Here is a 23,163-nt window from a genome sequence, read left to right as displayed (position 1 = left end):
CCCCCCACCCACAATTCCTGCCAGCCCGGGACTCGAACTCACAACCTTTCGATTGGGAGTCCGACTCTCTAACCATTAGGCCACGACTTCCCCTTAATATTATATTTTCCTCTCACTGAAGTTCGGTCCATTTTTATTGCCACAGTTTAAATTATCAATACCTGATAATCATATCCTGCACCCCTTCATGGACTTTAGACTCTAGCAAAGATAATTTCCTACTTCTATAGCACTCACAAATGCTAAGTGTTCATTATCCATTGACTCAGTTACAAGAGTATTCGCTCCTTCTCATCCCATCAGTGAGTTTCTTCTGTCTGATGCTCTTGGTTTAATGACTTTTAAGACGTTTATGATATGTCAATTTTCTTGGTGGCAAGATAAAATGTAGTGAAGCAAACATTTAGAAAAAGATTTGACAAACCAACTGACTTTTTTTTGACTTCATTATTATTATTTTTTAAAGACATCATACAGTTTATGCCAGATCAACATTAAGAAAAAACATCAAATACATTTTGGAAGATGATGGGGTTTTCTCAATGAAGTCTGGTCCATCATCTTTTGAATGGTGACTTTTCACAGAGCTGGACACAAGTGAACCTGATCTTTCACTGACAAGAACAGAGAAATCACTATTAAAAGAGATTCTTCAGTCTCATTTGAAGAGCATGTGCCCTTCTAATGACTATGAACAGAAGAATGTTTATGTGTAGTTTTCTGTATAATCCGTTAAGTTCAATCACAGACACAGTGAAGAAATGTAAATAATGTATGTAAAGCATAAAAAAATACCTTTTAGCTTGTGATGGTGTTTCATCACTAAAGGACACATTTAGGCCTGATTTTTCACTAACAATGACACAAAGGAAGAGGCTACATTCAGATGGTAATTAGAATAAGTATAATTTAACAAACTATAAGTTTCCATAATAATTTGTCTCCCATCAACAGCTATCACAATGCATAAAGCATTTTTTTTTTTCTTTTTTTGAGAAAGTCTTAATCTCTAAAGTGTTATGATGAAGTCAAAAATTCAAAAATAAATACTTAAGAATACAATAAGAAACACATGAAATACCTTTTGGTAGATGTTTCCTCATTGAAAACTGGTAAATCACCTTTCAACTGATAACTTTTTACAGACTCAGAGCTGGAAACCTCAGATCTTTCCCTAATGACACAAAGAGAAAGAGAAAGAGAAAGAGAAAGAGAAAAAAAACATTTTATGGCAGGAGGTACTTATATGTTTGTTTGATTTTATCTTTTGACATGATAACAGTAACTTAACATTCTTGTCGCTTTTATAGTTTGACTGGATAAGGAGACATCTCTTCTGGAACTTGTTTTATTTATTTATTTTACGTTACCACCACCAAACTGTCCTGAAAATTTCATTTGGCAAACACTTTAATCCAAAGCAACACGCAATAAAGACACATTTTATCATTTTGAAGACAAATATGATCTACTCTTCTGAGTTCGAGCAACACAAACAGGAACAGTGTAGAAGTGTTTGAATTTCATAGACTCTTATAGAGGAACACATACTTTTATCCCATTTTTCACCCTTCTCTCTGAACTTTTATTATAAACACTTGGCTGTAGTGTAAAAGAGCTGCAATACTGAAACTTAAGTAGTGTTTAAAATGATTCATTAAAAACAGACTCAGTCTTACCTCTGTTTCTCTGAGACACTCATCTCAGATAGAAAGCCCTTTCCTCGCTCCTCTGACATACTGCAGATAAACTGCCGTACAGGACAGTTATCTTTGTGTTGAAGACAATCAGCTGCTCAGCACAACCTGCACATGAGGTGAAAACAATGACACATTTTGAGTTGGCAACAAACAAGCTGTATAAAAAGAACACGGGCTCTGAAACTAATCTTAACGTTAATATTACATTAATGTCATAGTGTAACCAAACAGTGTCAGGTTAAGATGCATTTCAGACAACTCTTCATAATATATAGCTGTAAATGTAGAAACATAACTACATCATTTTTAAATTATTTTAGCATTGGAAATATAAATGTAGGCTATTGAGCTAAGTGAACTGAAATATTCTATTTAATCACAGCTGATTTATTACATTCTCTTTTAACACAAATTAAACAACACTAAAGCAACATTCACCACGTGATTCCCCACCTAACTGTGAAGTTAGAATACTTTAGATATCACATCATCAAGAAAATAAAAAGAGGGATTTAGAAAATAAAAAATACCCCGTAATATAATATTTAAAAAAATATTAACTGTTTATTCCCATATCTCTAACTGTAATCAAGGACATCTTAAAACTTACTTGCAGTAGGACGGTCTTCAGCACCCAGAACTCTGCAGAATGCTTTCTATTTCTCCCCTTCACGACCCTTGCACGTGGTGCGATTCATGCCAATTCGTTTCATTTACAATCTTTCCTGCGTGTGACCTTTGTTCATGGTTAAGCATTAACTGGTCGTTTCAACATTCTCATGTTGCCTTGAAGTTCAAAAATGCAGCACATTTGAGTCTTGAATTAAATTGATCTTTACCAAGATAATATCATTCTGTCGGCTTAATCAATTTGCCTATGAGAGGTGATGTTATAACTCTCATACAGTAGGCTATATTGTATTCTAATGAAATATTTTATTGTATAATAAATAATATAATAATTTCATGAATCAAAATAAAATATGAATGAATCCATCTCTCATAATCCCGGGTTGCTATGGTCACGCAGGTTTGTTTACACATTAAATGGATGTTGTTCCCTCAACATAACATTTCAGCCCCCTGAAATGATATACCTGCAGTTGAAGAATATGCTATAGCGCTCATTCAAAGACGTGCATTTATTGCTAGGATGGCGCAATAACACCTAAAATACATGTGTAGATTCAGTCAAGTAATAAAGTTTACCCTCTTGAAAAGAATGCTGTTGAACTGAATTTATGGGGCATTTGCTAAAATAACCATTAACAGCAATACAGTGGATCTGTATGATGTGCATGAAAGCGGCATGTGTTACTATAACAAACACTGCATGTTTTCTTTCAGAATCATCATTGGCTGGTAGAAATACAAAAATAGGTTACATAACAGTTTTTATGGAAAAAATGAAGATAAGGTAAAGGTGTGAATAATTTCATTTTAGACAGATTGTCAGCAATTTGACTAATGAAAATAAAGCCCTAGGAGAACTGTTGTGCATCTTTGATCAACAGCGGCATTTCATTAATGAATCCACGTTTTTAAATGAATCGGGTGAATCAATGATTCAGTGAACCATTCATAAAGGCAGTCACTTGCTTCGTTTCTGAATGAATCAGCTGTTTGTAGAACAGGCACAGCAAACTTAATGTTCCCTTTCAAGGCAAATTCGAACTGCATCCTCTAGGGGTCGCTATGGGGAACACCTCGTTGTGACCCATGTCTGAAGCATACATTGATGAAATACCAATGCGTTGGCCTACTAGCCAGCGTTTAGACAATGTGTGCATCCGTTTCAGCATTATTTGACACCCGATGACACACATAATCTTTGTGTCATTTGTTTGGGTGAAGAACATGCGTGTTTTCAATGAAAAAGATCTGCTCTCGTTCGTCTCTCTTTCTGAGTAAGAAAGAAAAGGACCCACTGCTGCTAAGGCACGGAGGAGAATGAGCTTGTGGGAATTACAGATGGATCTGGCTAAATGGTTTAGAGAGGGACTTTCCCTATCACGCTCGTCTGCAGCGGATGAGAGAGAGCCTCAGGAGGATGATGTTATATCTTTAACACTTTTTGATACCGAGGTCCGTGCTCTGCTGGAATTTTACCCAGGAAGAGCAGGAGATGTTTGAGGATGGTGAAGAAGCTGAGTCAGAGCCTTCTCAATCCTGTATATAGAGCTGTTGAAGGTTATGAATCGCGCCACAGCAAAGTTGGACTTGCCTTGGAAGTGTGCTAACAAGGGGACGCAGTGAGGTCACCTTGACAAGCGTTATCTTTCTGACCGCAGCCCTCCAGGTCAGGCGAGCCTTCCATTTCTGCCTGATCTCCATGCAGAGATCAAAAAGGAATAGAAGAGGCCATTTTCTTTTTGCATCCATCGGTTTCGGCATATGCCGACATTGAGGCGATGCGCGGAATCGGACATGAGAGAATGCCCCCTGTAGAAAGATCTTTCTTTCTGTGGGGGAGACGTCCTTTCTTAATCTCCCTCCTTGCCATCTAAGCCCCTTCAGGAAATACATCTCGATTAACCTTTTAGCCAGCACCCCCTATTATGGGACTCAGAAAGTGGTCTTCCTAACTTAAAATAGTAACAGCTCCTTACATAATTTTGGTGTCTTTGGAAAGAAGACCATTTGGGCTGTACTTTTGATCAACCAGAGTTGATAATGCTCAAAAATATTAAAAGTTAAAGACACTGAAGGGCCTTGATTTTTTTTTACCACAATTATTTATATATATATATATATATATATATATATATATATATATATATATATATATATATATATATATATATATATATATATACAGTACAGACCAAAAGTTTGGACACACCTTCTCATTCAAAGAGTTTTCTTTATTTTCATGACTATGAAAATTGTAGATTCACACTGAAGGCATCAAAACTATGAATTAACACATGTGGAATTATATATGGAACTATATACATAACAAAAAAGTGTGAAACAACTGAAAATATGTCATATTCTAGGTTCTTCAAAGTAGCCACCTTTTGCTTTGATTACTGCTTTGCACACTCTTGGCATTCTCTTGATGAGCTTCAAGAGGTAGTCACCTGAAATGGTCTTCCAACAGTCTTGAAGGAGTTCCCCGAGAGATGCTTAGCACTTGTTGGCCCTTTTGCCTTCTGTCTGCGGTCCAGCTCACCCCTAAACCATCTCGATTGGGTTCAGGTCCGGTGACTGTGGAGGCCAGGTCATCTGGCACAGCACCCCATCACTCTCCTTCTTGGTCAAATAGCCCTTGATGCCTTCCGTGTGACTCTACAATTTTCATAGTCATGAAAATAAAGAAAACTCTTTGAATGAGAAGGTGTGTCCAAACTTTTGGTCTGTACTGTATATACACACTCACCTAAAGGATTATTAGGAACACCATACTAATACTGTGTTCTGTATTTGACCCCCTTTCGCCTTCAAAACTGCCTTAATTCTATTTGGCATTGATTCAACAAGGTGCTGAAAGCATTTCTTTAGAAATGTTGGCCCATATTGATAGGATAGCATCTTGCAGTTGATGGAGATTTGTGGGATGCACATACAGGGCACGAAGCTGCCGTTCCACTACATGCAAAAGCTCATTGTCATGTTCAAGAAAACAATTTGAAATGATTCAAGCTTTGTGACATGGTGCATTATCCTGCTGGAAGTAGTCATTAGAGGATGGGTACATGGTGGTCATAAATGGATGGGCATGGTCAGAAACAATGCTCAGGTAGGCCATGGCAATTAAACGATGCCCAATTGGCACTAAGGGGACAAGGAAACATCCCCCATACTATTACACCACCACCAGCCTGCACAGTGGTAACAAGGCATGATGGATCGATGTTCTCATTCGGTTTACACCAAATTCTGACTCTACCATCGGAATGTCTCAACAAAAATCGAGACTCATCAGACCAGGCAACATTTTTCCAGTCTTCAACTGTCCAGTTTTGGTGAGCTCGTGCAAATTGTAGCCTGTTTTTCCTATTTGTAGTGGAGATGAGTGGTACCCGGTGGGGTCTTCTGCTGTTGTAGCCCTTCCGCCTCAAGGTTGTGCGTGTTGTGGTTTCACAAATGCTTTGCTGCATACCTCGGTCGTAACGAGTGTTTATTTCAGTCAAAGTTGCTCTTTTATCAGCTTGAATCAGTCGGCCCATTCTCCTCTGACCTCTAGCATCAACAAGGCATTTTCGCCCACAGGACTGCCACATACTGGATGTTTTTCTCTTTTCACACCATTATTTGTAAACCCTAGAAATGGTTGTGCGTATAAATCCCAGTAACTGAGCAGATTGTGAAATATTCAGGCATGTCTGGCACCAACAACCATGCCATGCTCAAAATTGCTTAAATCAACTTTCTTTCCCATACTGATATTCAGTTTGGAGTTCAGGAGATTGTCTTGACCGGGACCATGAAGCAACTGCCATGTGATTGGTTGATTAGATAATTGCATTAATGAGAAATTGAACAGGTGTTCCTAATAATCCTTTGGGTGAGTGTATATATATATATATATATATATATTTACATAAATACATGAAATCTCATGAGTTACTATTTCTCATGAGTTTCTATGAAATCTTTCCAATTACAGAACATCCTGAGATTGCAAGAAATGCAGCATTTACAATGAATCACAATGAAAATAGGTGCTGATGTGCTGATATGCTGATGGACAGTTATAGAGATGGTAATAATAAAATGCGCCATAAAGTCAATAAATCGTAGTCTATTCATATAGACGTGTTCACATTTATAGCCGTGATTACACAATGATAGCGAGCTGGTTTGCCCTCAAACAGATGGTAATCATGCAGATACGAGCCATCACGAGAGAGCGCCAGAATTCAAATAAACAATCTTTCACCTATCTTTCACTTCATTTTGTGGATCGTCTAATTCCTCATGTCACATTGTACAAAACCATGCCATTTTATTCCATAACAGACACAAAAAATACTGTTCCTGAAGAACTAAAACGTAAACAAAGGAACTGTCATCCATATTACAATGTTATTGCTTCATTGGACTAAATGTGCTCCATGAAATGTCATTCAGTGGACCCTTACCTTTCTAACTAAACCAGGATTTACAGCTGTGGGTGTGTTTATGACTCCTTATTAAGACGAATCTGGTATGTACTGCGTTTTCATTCTTCATGTTTTGATGTGTACTGTAGGGCTGGGCGATATATCGAACGATATGATCATGCACATCTAATCAGTAAAGCGGCTTCCGTGATCACCGCTAAAATCGCCATCACATAATTGGAGTGGCATTTAATAGACAGCAGAGGTGGGACTTTTAAGTCACAAGCAAGTCTTCAAGTCATATCCAAGTCCTCAAAGGGTTAAAGTTAATAAGATAATTAAGTGACTAATTAAATGATGATTGTACATTAGTGATGAACTTCTGTTGTTAACAATCAACATCACTGAAGTAAAGCGAAACACAAGAACTACAACTGAATTTAGCCACAGCCTTCAACTGAAAAAATAAAATAAAAAAATAAAAAAACACTATGCCACCATAATTGTGGTCAGGGTTTGCTTTAGGTAGTCTCTTGACCCTGTTACTAATTCAAAGCAATTTGATTCAAAACAATTTCAATATTGTTTTCGCAACAAACATGAATGCATTGCTGAATCAAACCTTGTAGTGACAGATGATCTTATGCATTTTCTGCTTATAACTCATGTTGATTTGGACATCATGAGATAGTCTTCTTTGGATTGTTGACTGACATTCAGCTTTTACCAGAGTTGGGACTTTCAAGTCACGAGCAAGTCTTCAAGTCATATCCCAAGTCCTCAAAGGGTTAAAGTTAATGAGATAATTAAGTGACTAATTAAATGATGATTGTGCATTAATGATGAACACCTGCTGTTCTTGAGAATTACAGAGGATCAGATGTTGATGTTTTATTGGTTAAAGTGATGCAACCATAATGGAGATCAGTGTTTGCTTTAGTGGGGCTCTTGACCCTTGACTGTTGTGTTAGATCTCTTTATGTAGCATTGCATGAGGTACTATAAAGCAGAGAGAAGAAATTAATCTGTATGTGATAGGTGGTCAGATTACAATCAAATTACCATTAACTCTATTTAAGTTTAGCATAATCAACCCAGTAAAACTACACTATGGAAAAAAATTAAAGTAAGTGAATTTTAAATCTATTAAGTGCATACAAAATTTGAAAATCTATACTCTGCAGACACACACAGACATCAAGAACCAGCATATGACTCTCAACAGTGGTGACAATCAACAAAATGTTGCATGCTGGGTAAAACCTTAGTAAAAACTCCCGTCATGCACTGCAGTATAAAAAATTGTCACCACCATTGAGGATCGTGTGATAAGTGTGTTTGTCTAAAAACCTGAACTGATTGTCTCCTTTTGTGTCTTTCAACATTGAAGCATTGTGATTTTTTTTTTTTTCAGTTCAGTAATAGCTGAGTGTCAGTCTACTATCCAAAGATAAACACAATTTCATGATGTTCAGTCATCATGAGTTATAAGCAGAAAAAGCATAAGATCATCTGTTACTGCAAGGTTCGACTCAGCAATGCATACATGTTTGTTGCAAAAACAATATTGCAATTGTTTTGAATCAAATTGGTTTGAATTAGTAACAGGGTCAAGACACTACTTAAAGCAAACCTTGACCACAATTAAAAAAAAGTGAAGTGACATTCAGCCAAGTATGGTGACCCATACTCAGAATTTGTGCTCTGCATTTAACCCATCCGAAATGCACACACACACAGAGCAGTGAACACACACACACACTGTGAGCATACACCCGGAGCAGTGGGCAGCCATTTATGCTGCGGCGCCCGGGGAGCAGTTGGGGGTTCGATGCCTTGCTCAAGGACACCTAAGTCGTGGTATTGAAGGTGGAGAGAGAACTGTACATGCACTCCCCCCACCCACAATTCCTGCCGGCCCGGGACTCGAACTCACAACCTTTCGATTGGGAGTCCGACTCTCTAACCATTAGGCCACGACTTCCCGATCAGTAGAAAGGCCTTCGCGATCCGGGTCTTTTAGCAGATCAGCCTGATATGCTTTAAGCACCGTGATCGTGTGTAATGAAGCCACAGCTTGACCTGCTGCTGCGTATGCCTTGCGATTTAACCTCTTAGCCAGCACCCTGACACGGTCGTTCGCAACTCCCCTCAACTCGCACGTCAATTTTATGAATAGATTAAATAAAACGAGATGTATGTAATCTTGACAAACTATATAAAATTATAAAGATCTAAGCCTCAAGCATCGATGACAGATCACTTTGTTTAGATGGAAAGCTTATAAAGAATGTATTTGGTGGCTTATAAAGAATGTATTATGGTGGCATAGTGTTTTTTTTTTTCTTTTTTTTCAGTTGAAGGCTGTGGCTAAATTCAGTTGTAGTTCTTGTGTTTCTCTTTACTTCAGTGATGTTGATTGTTAACAGCAGATGTTCATCACTAATGCACAATCATCATTTAATTAGTCACTTAATTATCTCTTTAGCTTTAACCCTTTGAGGACTTGAATATGACTCGAAGACTTGCTTGTGACTTGATAGTCCCACCTCTGATAGACAGAGCCGTAGATCGCTGACAAGCCACGCCATATCGCGTTCATTATCGAAGGCGATTCATCTGCGATAATGAACGCGATATGGCGTGGCTTGTCAGCGATCTACGGCTCTGTCTATTAAATGCCACACCAATTATAAGCAGGTGATGGAGATTTTAGCAGTGATCACGGAAGCAGCTTTACTGATTAGATGCGCATGATCATATCGTTAGATATATCGCCCAGCCCTAGTGTACTGCTTATATAAATCTAGCAAATACATTCTTTATAAGCTTTCCATCTAAACAAAGTGATCTGTCATCGACGCTTGAGGCTTAGATCTTTATAATTTTATATAGTTTGTCAAGATTACATACATCTCGTTTTATTTAATCTATTCATAAAATTGACGTGCGAGTTGAGGGGAGTTGCGAACGACCGTGTCAGGGTGCTGGCTAAGAGGTTAAATCGCAAGGCATACGCAGCAGCAGGTCAAGCTGTGGCTTCATTACACACGATCACGGTGCTTAAAGCATATCAGGCTGATCTGCTAAAAGACCCGGATCGCGAAGGCCTTTCTACGATCAGGTAGCTGAGCTGCGCCACACCACAGATCTCTCTCTCCATGCTACCAAGCAGGCCTACTCTGCAATGGGCATGACTATGGCCGGCATGGTGGTAACGGAGAGACATCTTTGGGTGAACCTGGCAGACATCAGAAAAAAAAGAAAAGGCTTTCTTCTCGATACTCAGGTTTCGCCTTCTGAACTTTTAAGTATCTCCATTGAGATGGTAATCGAGAAATTCAGGGAGTCGAAGGCACGCAGAAGACCATCTTTCATGACATCATAACCTAGACCAGCTGACACAGCAGATTCCACCGTAATCGTTGCCTGGGTTGCATGCATATGTGTGGGGCGGAGCTGTCAAAATAGGGGCAAGATCAGCTAATTAATTAGTTAATAATGAGTTAATAAATTACACTCCTAATTGAGATTGTAGATAGAGTGTCCAATAGTCCACTTGAGAGATAGGTGGCGGTAATGCACTTATACATGTTTTAAAAACACATGGTTATAACAGCCGGAGATAACACAAAGACTGAAGTCAAGGGTCAAGAGCCCAACTAAAACAAACACTGATCTCTAACATGGTTACTTCAAATGAAACAATAAATCAACATCTAAACCTTAGTTCATTCTCAATAAGATCTTCTGTAGACGTCTGACAGAAATAAATTCAGTCTGGTTATTAATAAGTGGAGCTGGTGATGCTGTTTGTGGGGTTGTTTAATCAGATCTTGAGAGATTTCATGTATTTTATTTCAGTTGATTTCATCTAAGGCTCTGTCTGAAGTCGGTTGTAGTAGTTCTTGTGTTTCTCTTTTCTTCAGTGATTCTGTTTGTTAACAGCAGCTGTTCATCACTAATTCATAATCAGCACTTAGTTAATCACTTAATTACTTGAATGCAAGGTTTTAAAACTTACATGGTTTAAATCAAGGCAATGTGTTTACTCAGACGGTTTGAGTTAAGTTAACTTGTCAGGTTTTACAGTGTGTATATATATATCATATATATATATATATATATATATATATATATATATATATACTTTTCACTTTCTTGCACAGACTGATCGTTTTGTGTCTTTACACCTCAATGTATCATCACGAAAAACAGGGTTTAATTTGGATTTGATGTGATTGATTTGATTGTGCATGTTTTTTACTCTTTTACTTTTAGATTCTGTTACCATTTCCATGCATTGCACAACTGAGAGACTGTAACAACTGAAGTTAAAAATTATAATTTGTGTTTTACTGAAGAAACAAAGTCACATGCATCCTGAATGCCCTGGGGGAGCAGATAAACATCAAATTTTCATTTTTGGGTGAACTATCCCTTTAAGACCCGCTACTTTGTGACTTTTACAGTACATTACGATAAACAGCTTATATAACTTTGTTTTAAAGTCACTTACTGATACTTGCTTTCCCTTCAGCCATATAATTCTAGGGTCTTTGGAAACACATTATTTTGATTGTCCCTTTTGAGCATTCGTTTGACAATAAGTAACATTGCAGTTACATGTCAACCAACTCTCTTTAGAGTATTAGTAGACTGTTTGATTAATAACTGCTAACTCTTTATTGTGATGGTCTCCAAACAGATATTCTACTGACTATAAGTAACTTTGCAAGTAGCCTACATGTCAACTTATTCTAACCCTAATCCTACTAGTCTACTAATACTCTACTAATAGTCTAATGAGAAAAGTAGATAAGAAAAATGTTACTTACAGTTAACAGAATGTGTTAAAGAGACAATCAAATTAAAGTGAAACCGTGTCTTCATTTAAAATAAACCATGCATAGGCCAGAAGTCCAAATGGAGTTGCGTTGTGATCTAGTGGTCATTGTGTGTACTGTAAAACAACAAGAAGGTAATTTATTTGCTAATTTCATGCATTATTTAATATTTATTAAAAATGAACTTAGATTTTCTGAAGTGAAGTTGAGATTAACAGAAAAACTAGTGTTTAAGAATCAAGGGGTACCAACAGAGTCTGGACAGGCCCTGAGCTGGAGAGTACATATTTGTCTGAACCAAGGCCTTCATGGGGAAATCTATCTGATAGCAGTTCACTGGTTTGAAAATAGTATGATGTAGTACGATATTGTTTTTATTCCATTTTCACACAAACACACAGTGATGAACACAGTCACAGACTATCAGACTAAGAAATCTGACCCTGAATACTGGAGCACCACAGTGGTGTCCCAAGCTCTGTCCTGTATTCACTTTTTACCCATGACTTAATTTCCACCCACAGCTCACATTCCCTCATTAAAATGTGCAGAGGACACAACAGTGATCAGTGCTGGGACAGTCGTATGTGAAGAGTTCTGAAACATAGGTCCCCATACCAGCATTAATCCTGGGATGTGTTTGTGTATGGCAGTTTTCTTTTTACAGTGCTCTGAGTGAAAGGGGATTTTTATAGATCAGTGGTTGGAATAAATCATATGGCATGAAGTCTACCAACTGAATTATAAGCACAAACCCTGCCCTGACATCGATTTATTTGTTACTACCTTAATTACAAAGTTACAGTCACAACAAACTGTAGGTGCTATCAGCACTATATAACCATTGCTTGGAATACAGTAGGGTTTGGGTAATTGGTCTAATTAATTATGGTGTTCTGCATGGTACAGTACAGTATTTATACTGTAATAAGTATAATATAAGTATAATATACTCTAATATTGATAACTTTGATATTTTTGTTTACTGACAGTTGATGCACATATGACTATTGTATTTATTTAATAATGGCCTGCCCTACATAATCACCTTTAATTTTTGTTCTGCGCCCAGAAAAAAACGTATCACATAAAAAGAGGACTGTTATCTTCTGAATCATTAAAATATGTCTTTTTTTTTCTTTTTATTTAATAACTACATTTGTTGCTAGGTGTCTTTTAAAATAAGTAAATACAATGCTAGTTTGGTAGTCTGAAAAATCGCTAAATCTGGCAGCAATTTGGCAAAATTGCCTGAGCATTCCGTAATTGTCTCCTCCTCAGGGGCGTCGGACTGGGGATAAAACCAGTACTGATTACCAGGGCCCCAAAGGAAGAGAGGTCCCTTGAAAAGTCTGGAATATATATTTTCAAGGGGTGTGGGGCCCATTAGGACTGCCTATGCATAGGGCCCGGGATCTTGTGCAGCGCCCCTGCTCCTCCTCCCATCAGATCATTGTTTAAATCACAAGCGCATTAAAGCTTTAAACCATATTCTAATGTTGATGAGTCTTGCTCGTTTTGTGGTTTTGTGGAGGAAACAGCTGCCCATTTGTTTTTTGATTGCGGTGTTACCAACAAATTATGGGTTGACATAAGCACCTACATTTCTAACCTTACAAATGTGTCCCACACTTTTGTCCTCAAAGATGTTATCTTTTATTATGAAAATCCAAAGCTATTTTCTGTTGAATATGTTGTTAATTTTCTTATATTGAACGCAAAATTCTTCATTCATAAACAGAAATGGCTTAAGTTGTCTTTCCCCCTTTTTCTTGTGGAATTAGACTCTCTTATTTCATCTCTTAGACTTACAAAGAACAAAAAGAGTAGTAAGTTTTTGATGTATTATGACAACTTTTCCAAAAGAATGTAAGTTTATTTTTTACACTTTTATGTATCAATAATACTATAATTTTATATGCAAATCCAGAATGTCTATTTTTATTTTATGTTTGCTTCTTATTGAGTGTATTTATATCTCGCTTCCCTGTGTTTTGGTATGTTTGTACAAGTTTTTTTCTTGCAATAAAAAAAAAAAAATAACAAACACAAAAAAAAAAACTTTAAACCTTATTTGAACAGTTTAGGCTTGCCCCACCAAGCCCCGCCCCCTATCGCCATCACTGCTGCTTGGGATTGGAAGACCGAGCCCCGAGACTCCGCCCAGAAACAAAGTTCAAAGGCACGAATCATCTATTGATTAAAACCCGTGAAAATCTTTATTAGTCTGAACTCAACAGCAACATGAATAATCATATTTTCATCTTTCTTTTCTCTTTGCTTCTGGGCGGTAAGTCTTTAATACTTTCGGTTTCGTTTTAGGGACCGTTAGAAAATGCGTTTGTTTTCTTATTTTGTGAATCATCTGTTTTCTTAGAAAAAAATATTTAATTTGGTCAATGTAAAGCAAACCATGGTTAGTTTGTGGTTACCATGGTTTATAGCAATAGCTATAGCAATGGTAACCGTTTGTTTATTTATTTATTTGTAAAACCATGGTCAATTTTGGTGTTTGGTAGTTTTGATCTCATAAAAATTATTATTATTATTTTTATTATCTAATTATTTTACATAACAATAAAAATGTAATGTTAATATCCTGAAAACATTTTCTTCAGCCATGTATTCTGGGTTCGAAATTGTCTGCTTGTAGGTAATATGCCATTAATACAATTTTAACAGAACATAGTTTTAGTATTTAAAGAAAAAGACCAATGACTGAAAAAAAAACACAACCATGAGGGAAAAATAATTCCAGTCAGCAACTCAACACACTGACAGCTGTCTATTACTGTATGTACTGTACAAATAAGATCTGTTATTGTTCTTCAGGTGTGTTTGGAGCAGATGAAGTGAAGTCAGTGTCAGTGACGGAGGGAGATTCTGTGACTCTACACACTCATGATACTGATATACAGAGAAAAGGTTCGATCATGTGGACATTTGGACCTAAAGACATTCTCATCTCTAAAATCGACAGAAATAACAATATGATGACGATATATGATGGTATTGCTGGTGGGAGATTCAGAGACCGACTGAAGCTGGATCAGACTGGATCTCTGATCATCACAAACACCAGAAGCACAGACTCTGGACTTTATAAAGTACACAGCAGCAGATCAGAGACGCCGCTCAACACATTCAGTCTCACTGTCTACGGTGAGTAGAGAATTAAAAATATAAGTCTTAAGTAATTTCTTTGATATTTTACACAATTGTAATCTTATAAATACATAAATGTTAAAATAAAAGTAAAACAAAGTATTTTTGCTCCTAAATACCTTTAATAAATGTATACAAATATTCATTGTATCATTAATTATCAGTATTTAACATAATAGCACTGGATTCTCTGATTATGTATTTATGCATTGAATATGACTGACACAGACACACTCAACACATTAAATCACTGACAAATAACACGGCTCTGTTGTTTACTAATTCCAGATCCTCTGCCCGTTCCTGTCATTACCAGAGACTCTTCACAATGTTCATCTTCATCATCATCATCATCATCATCATCTTCATCATACTGTTCACTGATGTGTTCAGCTGTTAATGTGGGTGATGTGACTCTCTCCTGGTACAAAGGAAACAGTTTATTGTCCAGCATCAGTGTGTCTGATCTCAGCATCAGTCTCTCTCTACCTCTGGAGGTGGAATATCAGGATAAAAACACCTACAGCTGTGTAGTGAACAATCCCATCAGAAACCAGCCCACACATCTTGACATTACTCAACTCTGTCAGCCATGTGGATCAGGTACACTGGTTAACTCTGTCACATTTCTTTTTTTTTTTTTTTCACATGATCTAAATGGTTTGTAGGTATACAGTATGTTATGTACTTTTAATGAATAATATACATGTGGCATAACAATATATAGGCTTAGATTAAATTATCGCTAGTATTGACTACACCACCCCTTGGGTTCGCTCCCAACAAAATCACCTGAACCATGAGGAATGGATGCATATCAAATGAAGCTTTATTACATTACAAATAAAACTGAAGCCACGACAAAGAAAGGAATCAATTAGGTTAAATAAAAATAAAAAATCTACTTACTGAGTCGAGGTTTCCCAGAAAGTGGGCAGTCCGAGCACTGAGCATCAAACCGCCCACAATAAGACAGCCCAGGGTCGTGCAGAGACCTTTGGAGGGGCAGGTGCTCAAATTATAAAAGGGGAACATGGAAAAAGGCTTTAAATAGCGCTGTTCAAAATATCAATACAGCAATATATTGTGATGCATTCCTTGCTGATTTGCGTATCGATATGGATGATTACGTATTGATACGGCAGCAAATGCTGTGATGCCATTTTGAAAAAGAAACAGATTAGAAAAGATATATAAAAATATTTTCTTTCCACCTAATAATAACTCTGGGATTAGAAACTGAAATCTCTTAAATTGTCTAATGGCTTTTTCTTCTCTGTTCTACAGAATAATTAAGAAGAGCGGTTATAGTAATAACTATAGAAAACACTTGTGCCTCTACATTTCCCTTTTTCTCACCAGCCTCTGTCTCATGGCTTGCTGTTACCTGCTCTCTTTCTGTCACTTGTGCCTCTATATTTCCCTCTTTTTCTTACTCTATCTCCATCTCCTCATTTGATCTATTACTTTCCACTCTCTGTCCATCTAGGAACAAGGCTCAATTTACTATTTCAGCATTAATCTATTATTTTAACCATCACTACTACTCTTGCACCTAATCAATAAGTCCACCTTAAATATTGATACAAAACATTAAACAATTGATACACTGTAATTTAGTGATTAATATTATTACTACTGTTGTTGTCTAAAATTGAACACCTTTGCAATGTTAACAAATGACAGGCTACAAGTGTTATTCATCTCCTTCACACTGCACTTTGATGTCAGGTCAGGTATATTATTCATTTTATATTGACATTGATATGTTTACATTTATTTCAATTCCATTTTGGGGGGTATAAGTCATTCTATGAAAGCACTGTATAACTGATATAGGCTTATGTTTTTTTTATGTATTTATTTTTTCTTTTTTTTCAAAACAATTCCAAACATGCTTAATATATCAGGTCAGGTATATTATTCATTTTATATTGACATTGATATGTTTACATTTATTTCAATTCCATTTTGGGGGGTATAAGTCATTCTATGAAAGCACTGTATAACTGATATAGGCTTATGTTTTTTTTATGTATTTATTTTTTCTTTTTTTTCAAAACAATTCCAAACATGCTTAATATATCAGGAAATATCTCGTTCCTCAAATGTGTAGGTAAATGTACCTTTATAGATTGTTATTTGATCAATATATGGAAAAGTAGTGTAATCTATTAACTACACATAAAAACCAGACCTTTTACTTAAATGCCATATCATGTCATAAAATATTTTTAATACGACTGAATTAGCATTTAATGTAAATTTTAATAACAATATTGTAAGTTACTTATTTTAACACTTCCATTTTACAGAGAGTAAAGAACATTTACATTATCAAAGAACATTTTCATTCAGTCTAGCCAGAGTTCAGGCACTCTCAAAAACTCCCATTAAAATCACTGAAGCAATTTACATTATGAAACGAATATCTTACTTACATTCGTATGCACATCTGCACTTTTTCGCTAAATAATTCAGTCAAGGAGCAAGTGAACAAAACACCGCATTTCAGTGATGACTCTTCTGGACGTCTCTGATTGGCCATTGCATCCATAAGTGCAGTGAGGTCAACATCAGTCCTTTACTCAAGCAGAATCAGACATTCTGACGTCAGAACACTAGGAGGAGATGATGATGCGCTTTAACAAGCCTTAGATGATAATATGTAAAAATAAAAATACAAATAAAAAAAAAAAAATTAAAAAAGAATCTGTAATTAAAATAAAAAATATGCTAAATAAATTTGCTATTTTTGTATATTGGCTTCATCCACCCTAAAATATTATTTAAGAGTACAGTCATTTATTGAGCACATTGATTAAATATATTTGACAAATCATCTCAATTCAGTTTGCTAGTCTTACTTGCCTACAAAGAAATAAAAATAATAATAGCCTAATGACTAATACAGAATTAAATAAAGCCTGGGGTGAATTGAGAGAGATTGAGACCATCATGTCTGTATTTTCTTGCTGTACAATAAAAACATTAGCCCAACATATATGATATATTTCTTTAATACTAAATATATTACCTTTCTATTTGAGGATTGAAAGTAGGTTATAAATACTTTTATAAATCAGTTTTTTCTGAACTTTATCACTTTATTTCTCTGTTCCTCTTTGTTATTCAGGTGTGTTTGGTGTTGATGGAGTGAAGTCAGTGTCAGTGATGGAGGGAGATTCTGTCACTTTAAACACTGATGATACTGAAACGCAAAGAGATGATGAGATAACGTGGAGATTTGGACAAATTCTCCTAGCTAAAATCAACAAACGGAACCATAAGAGCACATTATATAGTGATAGTGCTGATGGGAGATTCAGAAACAGACTGAAGCTGGATCAGACTGGATCTCTGATCATCACAAACACCAGAAGCACAGACTCTGGAGTTTATAAAGTACACAGAAGCAGATCAGAGACGCCGCTCAACACATTCAGTCTCACTGTCTATGGTGAGTAGAGAATTATAAATATAAGTCTTGCTTAATTTCTTTGATATTTTACATAATTGTAATCTTAAAAATAAATGGTGAGTAGAGAATTAAAAATATAACTTTTAGGCCTTTACTGAGTCATATTCATGCTTTAAAATTTGACATAATATTAATAGTGTTAATATATAATAAAAATATAAAATAAGTATTAAAATGATAGTGAAAATCTTAGCAAAAGATGTTTGCTTCTAAATACCTTGCTAATAAATAAATGTATGAAAATGATAATTAGTAACAGACACACTCAACGCATCACTGACACGGCTCTGTTGTTTACTAATTTATTTTTGTTTTATTCTCATGTTTTCCAGCACCTCTGCCCAAATTAAGCCCGAACCCGATCAAACCCGTCGAGTCCGATAGGGGTCCCGTCAGGTTCGGGCAGATCTTATGCTCTAAAATGTATAGCCTGAATGCCCTGTAAGTCGCTTTAGATAAAAGCGTCTGCTGAATGCATAAATGTAAATTTAAGACAAAATCGTTCATACTCTGTATAACTCTCAATCAGTATGATCAGCTAATTAATTAATTAACTCATTAATAACGATCAGCTCTTAAATCTGCGACAGGGCGACAGGACCGTCTCAGAGTATTCCCTTGAGTTTCGCACTTTGGCCGCAGCAAGTGGATGGAATGAAAAGGCCCTACTAACTGTATATAGAAGAGGACTAAATCCTGCACTCTGACTCAAGCTCGCCATATATGATGACAATCTGGGATTGGAAAAATTGGTGCAACAAGCTCTGCATGTTCACCTAAGGTCACAGTCTTGCTATCAAGAAGCAAACCAAGTGAATAATTTTCCTCGCTCAAGCATGCCTGAGAAAACTCCTGAGCCACCTCCAGAAAAGATGCAAGTGCATTCCCAATGACTATCCCAGAGGAACTAAATCGTCGCAAAGAACAGAGATTATGCCTGTACTTCGGGGGAGGAGACCATTACATACTTACCTGTCCATCTCGTCCTCCACGGTTAGTGGTGATTTCGGTCCTTCCACAATCCTCTGTTTCGACACCACTAACCATCTCTGTGAATTTCAAGTTTAGAGGCCTTGATGTCGAGGCTACCGCCATTGTTGACTCCAGCTGGAAATTTTGTTTCAGGGAAGTTTGTTAAGACCCATCGTCTCCAAAGGACAAGAACTTCAACTCTCTACTCCATCTATGCAGTCACTTCCCCTAAGTGATAAACAAGGGGTACGTAACATTTCAGATTGCACCCATTATTCTCATTGTGGAACCTGAACACCAGGAATTATTCTCTCCATTCATACTTACTAATAGCCATGCAGAACTGATACTAGGCTGCCCTTGGCTGATTCAGCACCAGCCCTTTATAGACTGGACGACAGGAAAAATACTTAAGTGGGGTTGTAACTGTCAAAACCCCCAAGTCAGTCATCCCATGTCAAATGTTGATAATCAGCCTGCCACTATGCCAGTTAATTCCACGTCCATTGAAAGTCCCAAGGAGAACCAGTCTGTCAATGTCCCACCTTGTTACGCCTCCTTTGCAGATGTTTTCAACTCCCTAGAAGCCTCCAAGCTTCCGCCACACCGCCCATGGGAGTGCACTATCAATCTGGTTCCAGGAGAGACCTTACCTAAGGGGCGAATATATTCCCTATCCATCCCTGAGTAAGAGGCAATGAGAGAATATGTGGAGGAAGCCCTAAGACAAGGGTACATCCGGCTATCCACTTCTCCAGCGGCAGCTAGTTTCTTATTTGTTCCAAAGAAGGATGGAGGGTGGAGACCATGCATCTACTACAGAGCCATGAATAAAATAATGGTAAAGTTCAGCTATCTTCTTCCACTAATCCCATCTTCACTCGAACATCTCAGGGATGCCTGTATATTTACAAAACCGGACTTACGGAGCGCATACAACCTGGTCAAAATAAGAGAGGGAGATTAGTGGAAAACGGCTTTCATCACCCCTGCTGGACACTACGAATACTTGGTGATGCCGTATGGTCTAGTAAACGCTCCCTCCATTTTCCAAAGCTTTATGGACGAAGTTCTCCTTGAGTACCTGAAACAGTTTGCTCTTGTGTATATAGATGGCATCCTCATTTATTCACCTAATGAAACGGATCAACAGTATCATGTTGCCAAATACTCCAACTTCTCAGAGAATTCTCCCTTTATGTTAAAGCTAAGAAGTGTGTCTTTCATCAACAGTCCATTGAGTTCCTAGGTTACACGATCAACAAGGAAGGGGTGATGATGGATAACAGTAAGACCCAAGCAATTAAATCATGGCCAACACCCAAGACCATAAAGGAGCTACAAAGGTTTTTGGATTTCACTAATTTATACCATAGATTTATTAACCAGTACAGTATGATTACTGCCCCCCCACCCCCCCCCCCCTTACCTCTCTCTTAAAGGGGAAACCCAAAATTATCCAATGGACCCGCGAAGCTGAACAAGCCTTCCAAGCGCTAAAGGAAGCTTTTACCACAGCTCCCCTGCTGCAATACCCAGATCACAAGAAAAAGTTTATGGTTGAGGTGGACGCCTCCACAACTGGCGTCGGTGCCATCCTCTCCCAATATTCAGAGAACACAACTAAACCCATACCCTGTGCCTTCTTCTCTAAGAAGCTGTCCCCTGCGGAGAGAAATTACGACATAGGCAACCGAGAACTCCTAGCCGTAAAACTGGAGGGGGCCCGACAGCCGTTTCTTGTACTAACAGATCATAAGAACCTACAATATCTGAAGGAAGCCAAGAGACTCAACCCTCGTCAAGCCAGGTGGGCTCTATTCCAGGATCAAAGAACACCCGTGCAGATACCCTGTCTCGTCTCTTCGCCCTTGAGGAAACCCCTGAGGAACCAGAGCCCATCTTACCCACCAAGCTGTTTGTTAATCCTATTCAGTGGGACTTAGATGAAATGCTCAGAGAAAAAGCTCAACAGCAACCCATTCCACCCGCATGCCCACCTGGGAAGACATTTGTATCCAAGGATCATCGCAGGGCCCTTATCTCCCAGGTACACTCCTCTGTGGGAACAGGTCACCCCGGTGTAAATAAAACTCTTGCTTCTTTGCAGAGCGGGCATTCTTCTCATTACTCAATGTCACTGTCAGTCTCACTTCCGGCTATATAACAAACTGAGCGCAAGATTCAGGATATCAGTCACTTCTTATGAACTTTCTGCCATCAGAACCAAAACCTTTGGAATCGTTACCTCATCTGGGCCGAATACGCTCAAAGTTTCAATGTACCCTAGGTTATTAGCCTGCACTGTTTCCCTGGTCAGGTGAGCCCTCGGAAGTCCTTGATGTCAATACCTGGTTCTAAAATAGTGAGAGGGTTTGGGACCAGGCCCACCAGGATCTCCAACAAGCCGTGTATCGTCAACAACGCTTTGCTGATACTCTCCGACGGCCGACTCCCACGTACCAACCTGGCCAACTGGTGTGGCTCTCTACCCGAGATATCCGTTTGAGACAACCCTGCAGAAAGCTCAGCCCTAAGTACATTGGACCTTTTCCCATTGAACAACAAATTAATCCTGTCACGTAACATCTACGCCTACCTGCTCAATATCGGATACACCCCACCTTTCACGTATCCCTGCTAAAACCCCATCACGCTCCTTTCTCTGTTCCTCCAAAGACCCAGTCCCTGACGACGAACCCCCTTTGCCACCCATTAATGCTGAACCCATCTACACTGTATGAGAGATACTGGACTCCCGACGACGTGGTGGGCGATTGGAGTATCTTCTAGACTGGGAGGACTATGGACCAGAGGAAAGATGTTGGGTACCTCGTCAAGATATCCTCGAACCCAACCTGCTCACAGACTTTCATACCCAGAATCCCGAAAAACCCGCTCTACGACCCAGAGGTAGACCCCCACGGCGTCTGAGAGTTAGGTCCGCTGGCACGGACCTTGAAGGGGGGGTAGTGTCAGGGATCTGGCAAGCCCACTCTCCACCAATCACCAATGCTCACAGTCACCTGATTACTAACCAGCCACACCTGCCACGCATCACGGAACCAATCAAGGACACCATAAAAGCACTCACCGTACCTCAGTTCCCCGTCAAGCCTCCAACAGGAACGATCTCCTCAACGTTGTCTCCTAAGCTCCTGCAAGCCAGAAGTAACGCATACTCACCTTAGTGTTACGCTAACCTGAGTTCTTGTTCTGCTGTTCCCAGGACCGTGGATCACAGTGCAACGTCAAGTGATTCAACGGTCGCTGTATTCTCCCATGATATTCTCCGCTGAATTCTCCCACAGCTTCACTGTGCACTAAGGAACTGAAAATACGCTGAGCACATGAATGTTTATTTAATAAACACAATTCTGAATTCACCTTTACATCTGTGTCCCGAGTCGTACCTGACAATGTGATTGATTTGATTGTGCATGTTTTTTTTTACTCTTTTACTTTTAGATTCTGTTACCATTTCCATGCATTGTACAACTGAGAGACTGTAACAACTGAAGTTAAAAATTATAATTTGTGTTCTACTGAAGAAACAAAGTCACATACATCCTGAATGCCCTGGGGGAGCAGATAAACATCAAATTTTCATTTTTGGGTGAACTATCCCTTTAAGACCCGCTACTTTGTGACTTTTACAGTACATTACGATAAACAGCTTATATAACTTTGTTTTAATGTCACTTACTGAGACTTGCTTTCCCTTCAGCCATATAATTCTAGGGTCTTTGGAAACACATTATTTTGATTGTCCCTTTTGAGCATTCGTTTGACAATAAGTAACATTGCAGTTACATGTCAACCAACTCTCTTTAGAGTATTAGTAGACTGTTTGATTAATAACTGCTAACTCTTTATTGTGATGGTCTCCAAACAGATATTCTACTGACTATAAGTAACTTTGCAAGTAGCCTATATGTCAACTTATTCTA

The 23,163-nt window shown here is 38.0% G+C and overlaps 2 protein-coding genes across 7 annotated transcripts in view; one reads left to right on the top strand and one right to left on the bottom strand.

Moving 5' to 3' along the window:
* Positions 1 to 1,891, bottom strand: part of LOC132159554 (uncharacterized) — a 1,375,546-nt gene extending 1,373,655 nt beyond the window's left edge. Inside the window, exons 1-2 of the mRNA XM_059569099.1 lie at positions 1,680 to 1,891; positions 1,082 to 1,174 (exon numbers count right to left, since the gene is read on the bottom strand). Of these exons, the coding sequence (XP_059425082.1) occupies positions 1,082 to 1,174; positions 1,680 to 1,738 (152 nt within the window). The 5' untranslated portion in view covers positions 1,739 to 1,891. The remainder of the gene's footprint in view (positions 1 to 1,081; positions 1,175 to 1,679) is intronic.
* An 11,816-nt stretch (positions 1,892 to 13,707) lies between these two features.
* LOC132159558 (hemicentin-1-like) overlaps positions 13,708 to 23,163 on the top strand; it is a 41,088-nt gene continuing 31,632 nt past the window's right edge. For 2 of the 6 annotated variants that reach the window (XM_059569104.1, XM_059569102.1), the window contains exons 1-4: positions 13,711 to 13,885; positions 14,428 to 14,757; positions 15,049 to 15,363; positions 17,897 to 18,220. In XM_059569104.1, coding sequence (XP_059425087.1) covers positions 13,840 to 13,885; positions 14,428 to 14,757; positions 15,049 to 15,363; positions 17,897 to 18,220 — 1,015 coding nt within the window. In that variant the 5' untranslated portion in view covers positions 13,711 to 13,839. Of the gene's footprint in view, positions 13,886 to 14,427; positions 14,758 to 15,048; positions 15,364 to 17,896; positions 18,221 to 23,163 lie in introns of all 6 variants that reach the window. The other 4 variants (XM_059569105.1, XM_059569106.1, XM_059569103.1 and 1 more) reach the window with 4 other exon arrangements.

This window comes from Carassius carassius, chromosome 16, assembly GCF_963082965.1.
Source record: "Carassius carassius chromosome 16, fCarCar2.1, whole genome shotgun sequence".
Lineage (NCBI taxonomy): Eukaryota > Metazoa > Chordata > Actinopteri > Cypriniformes > Cyprinidae > Carassius > Carassius carassius.
This window is presented reverse-complemented; position numbering and strand designations above follow the sequence as displayed.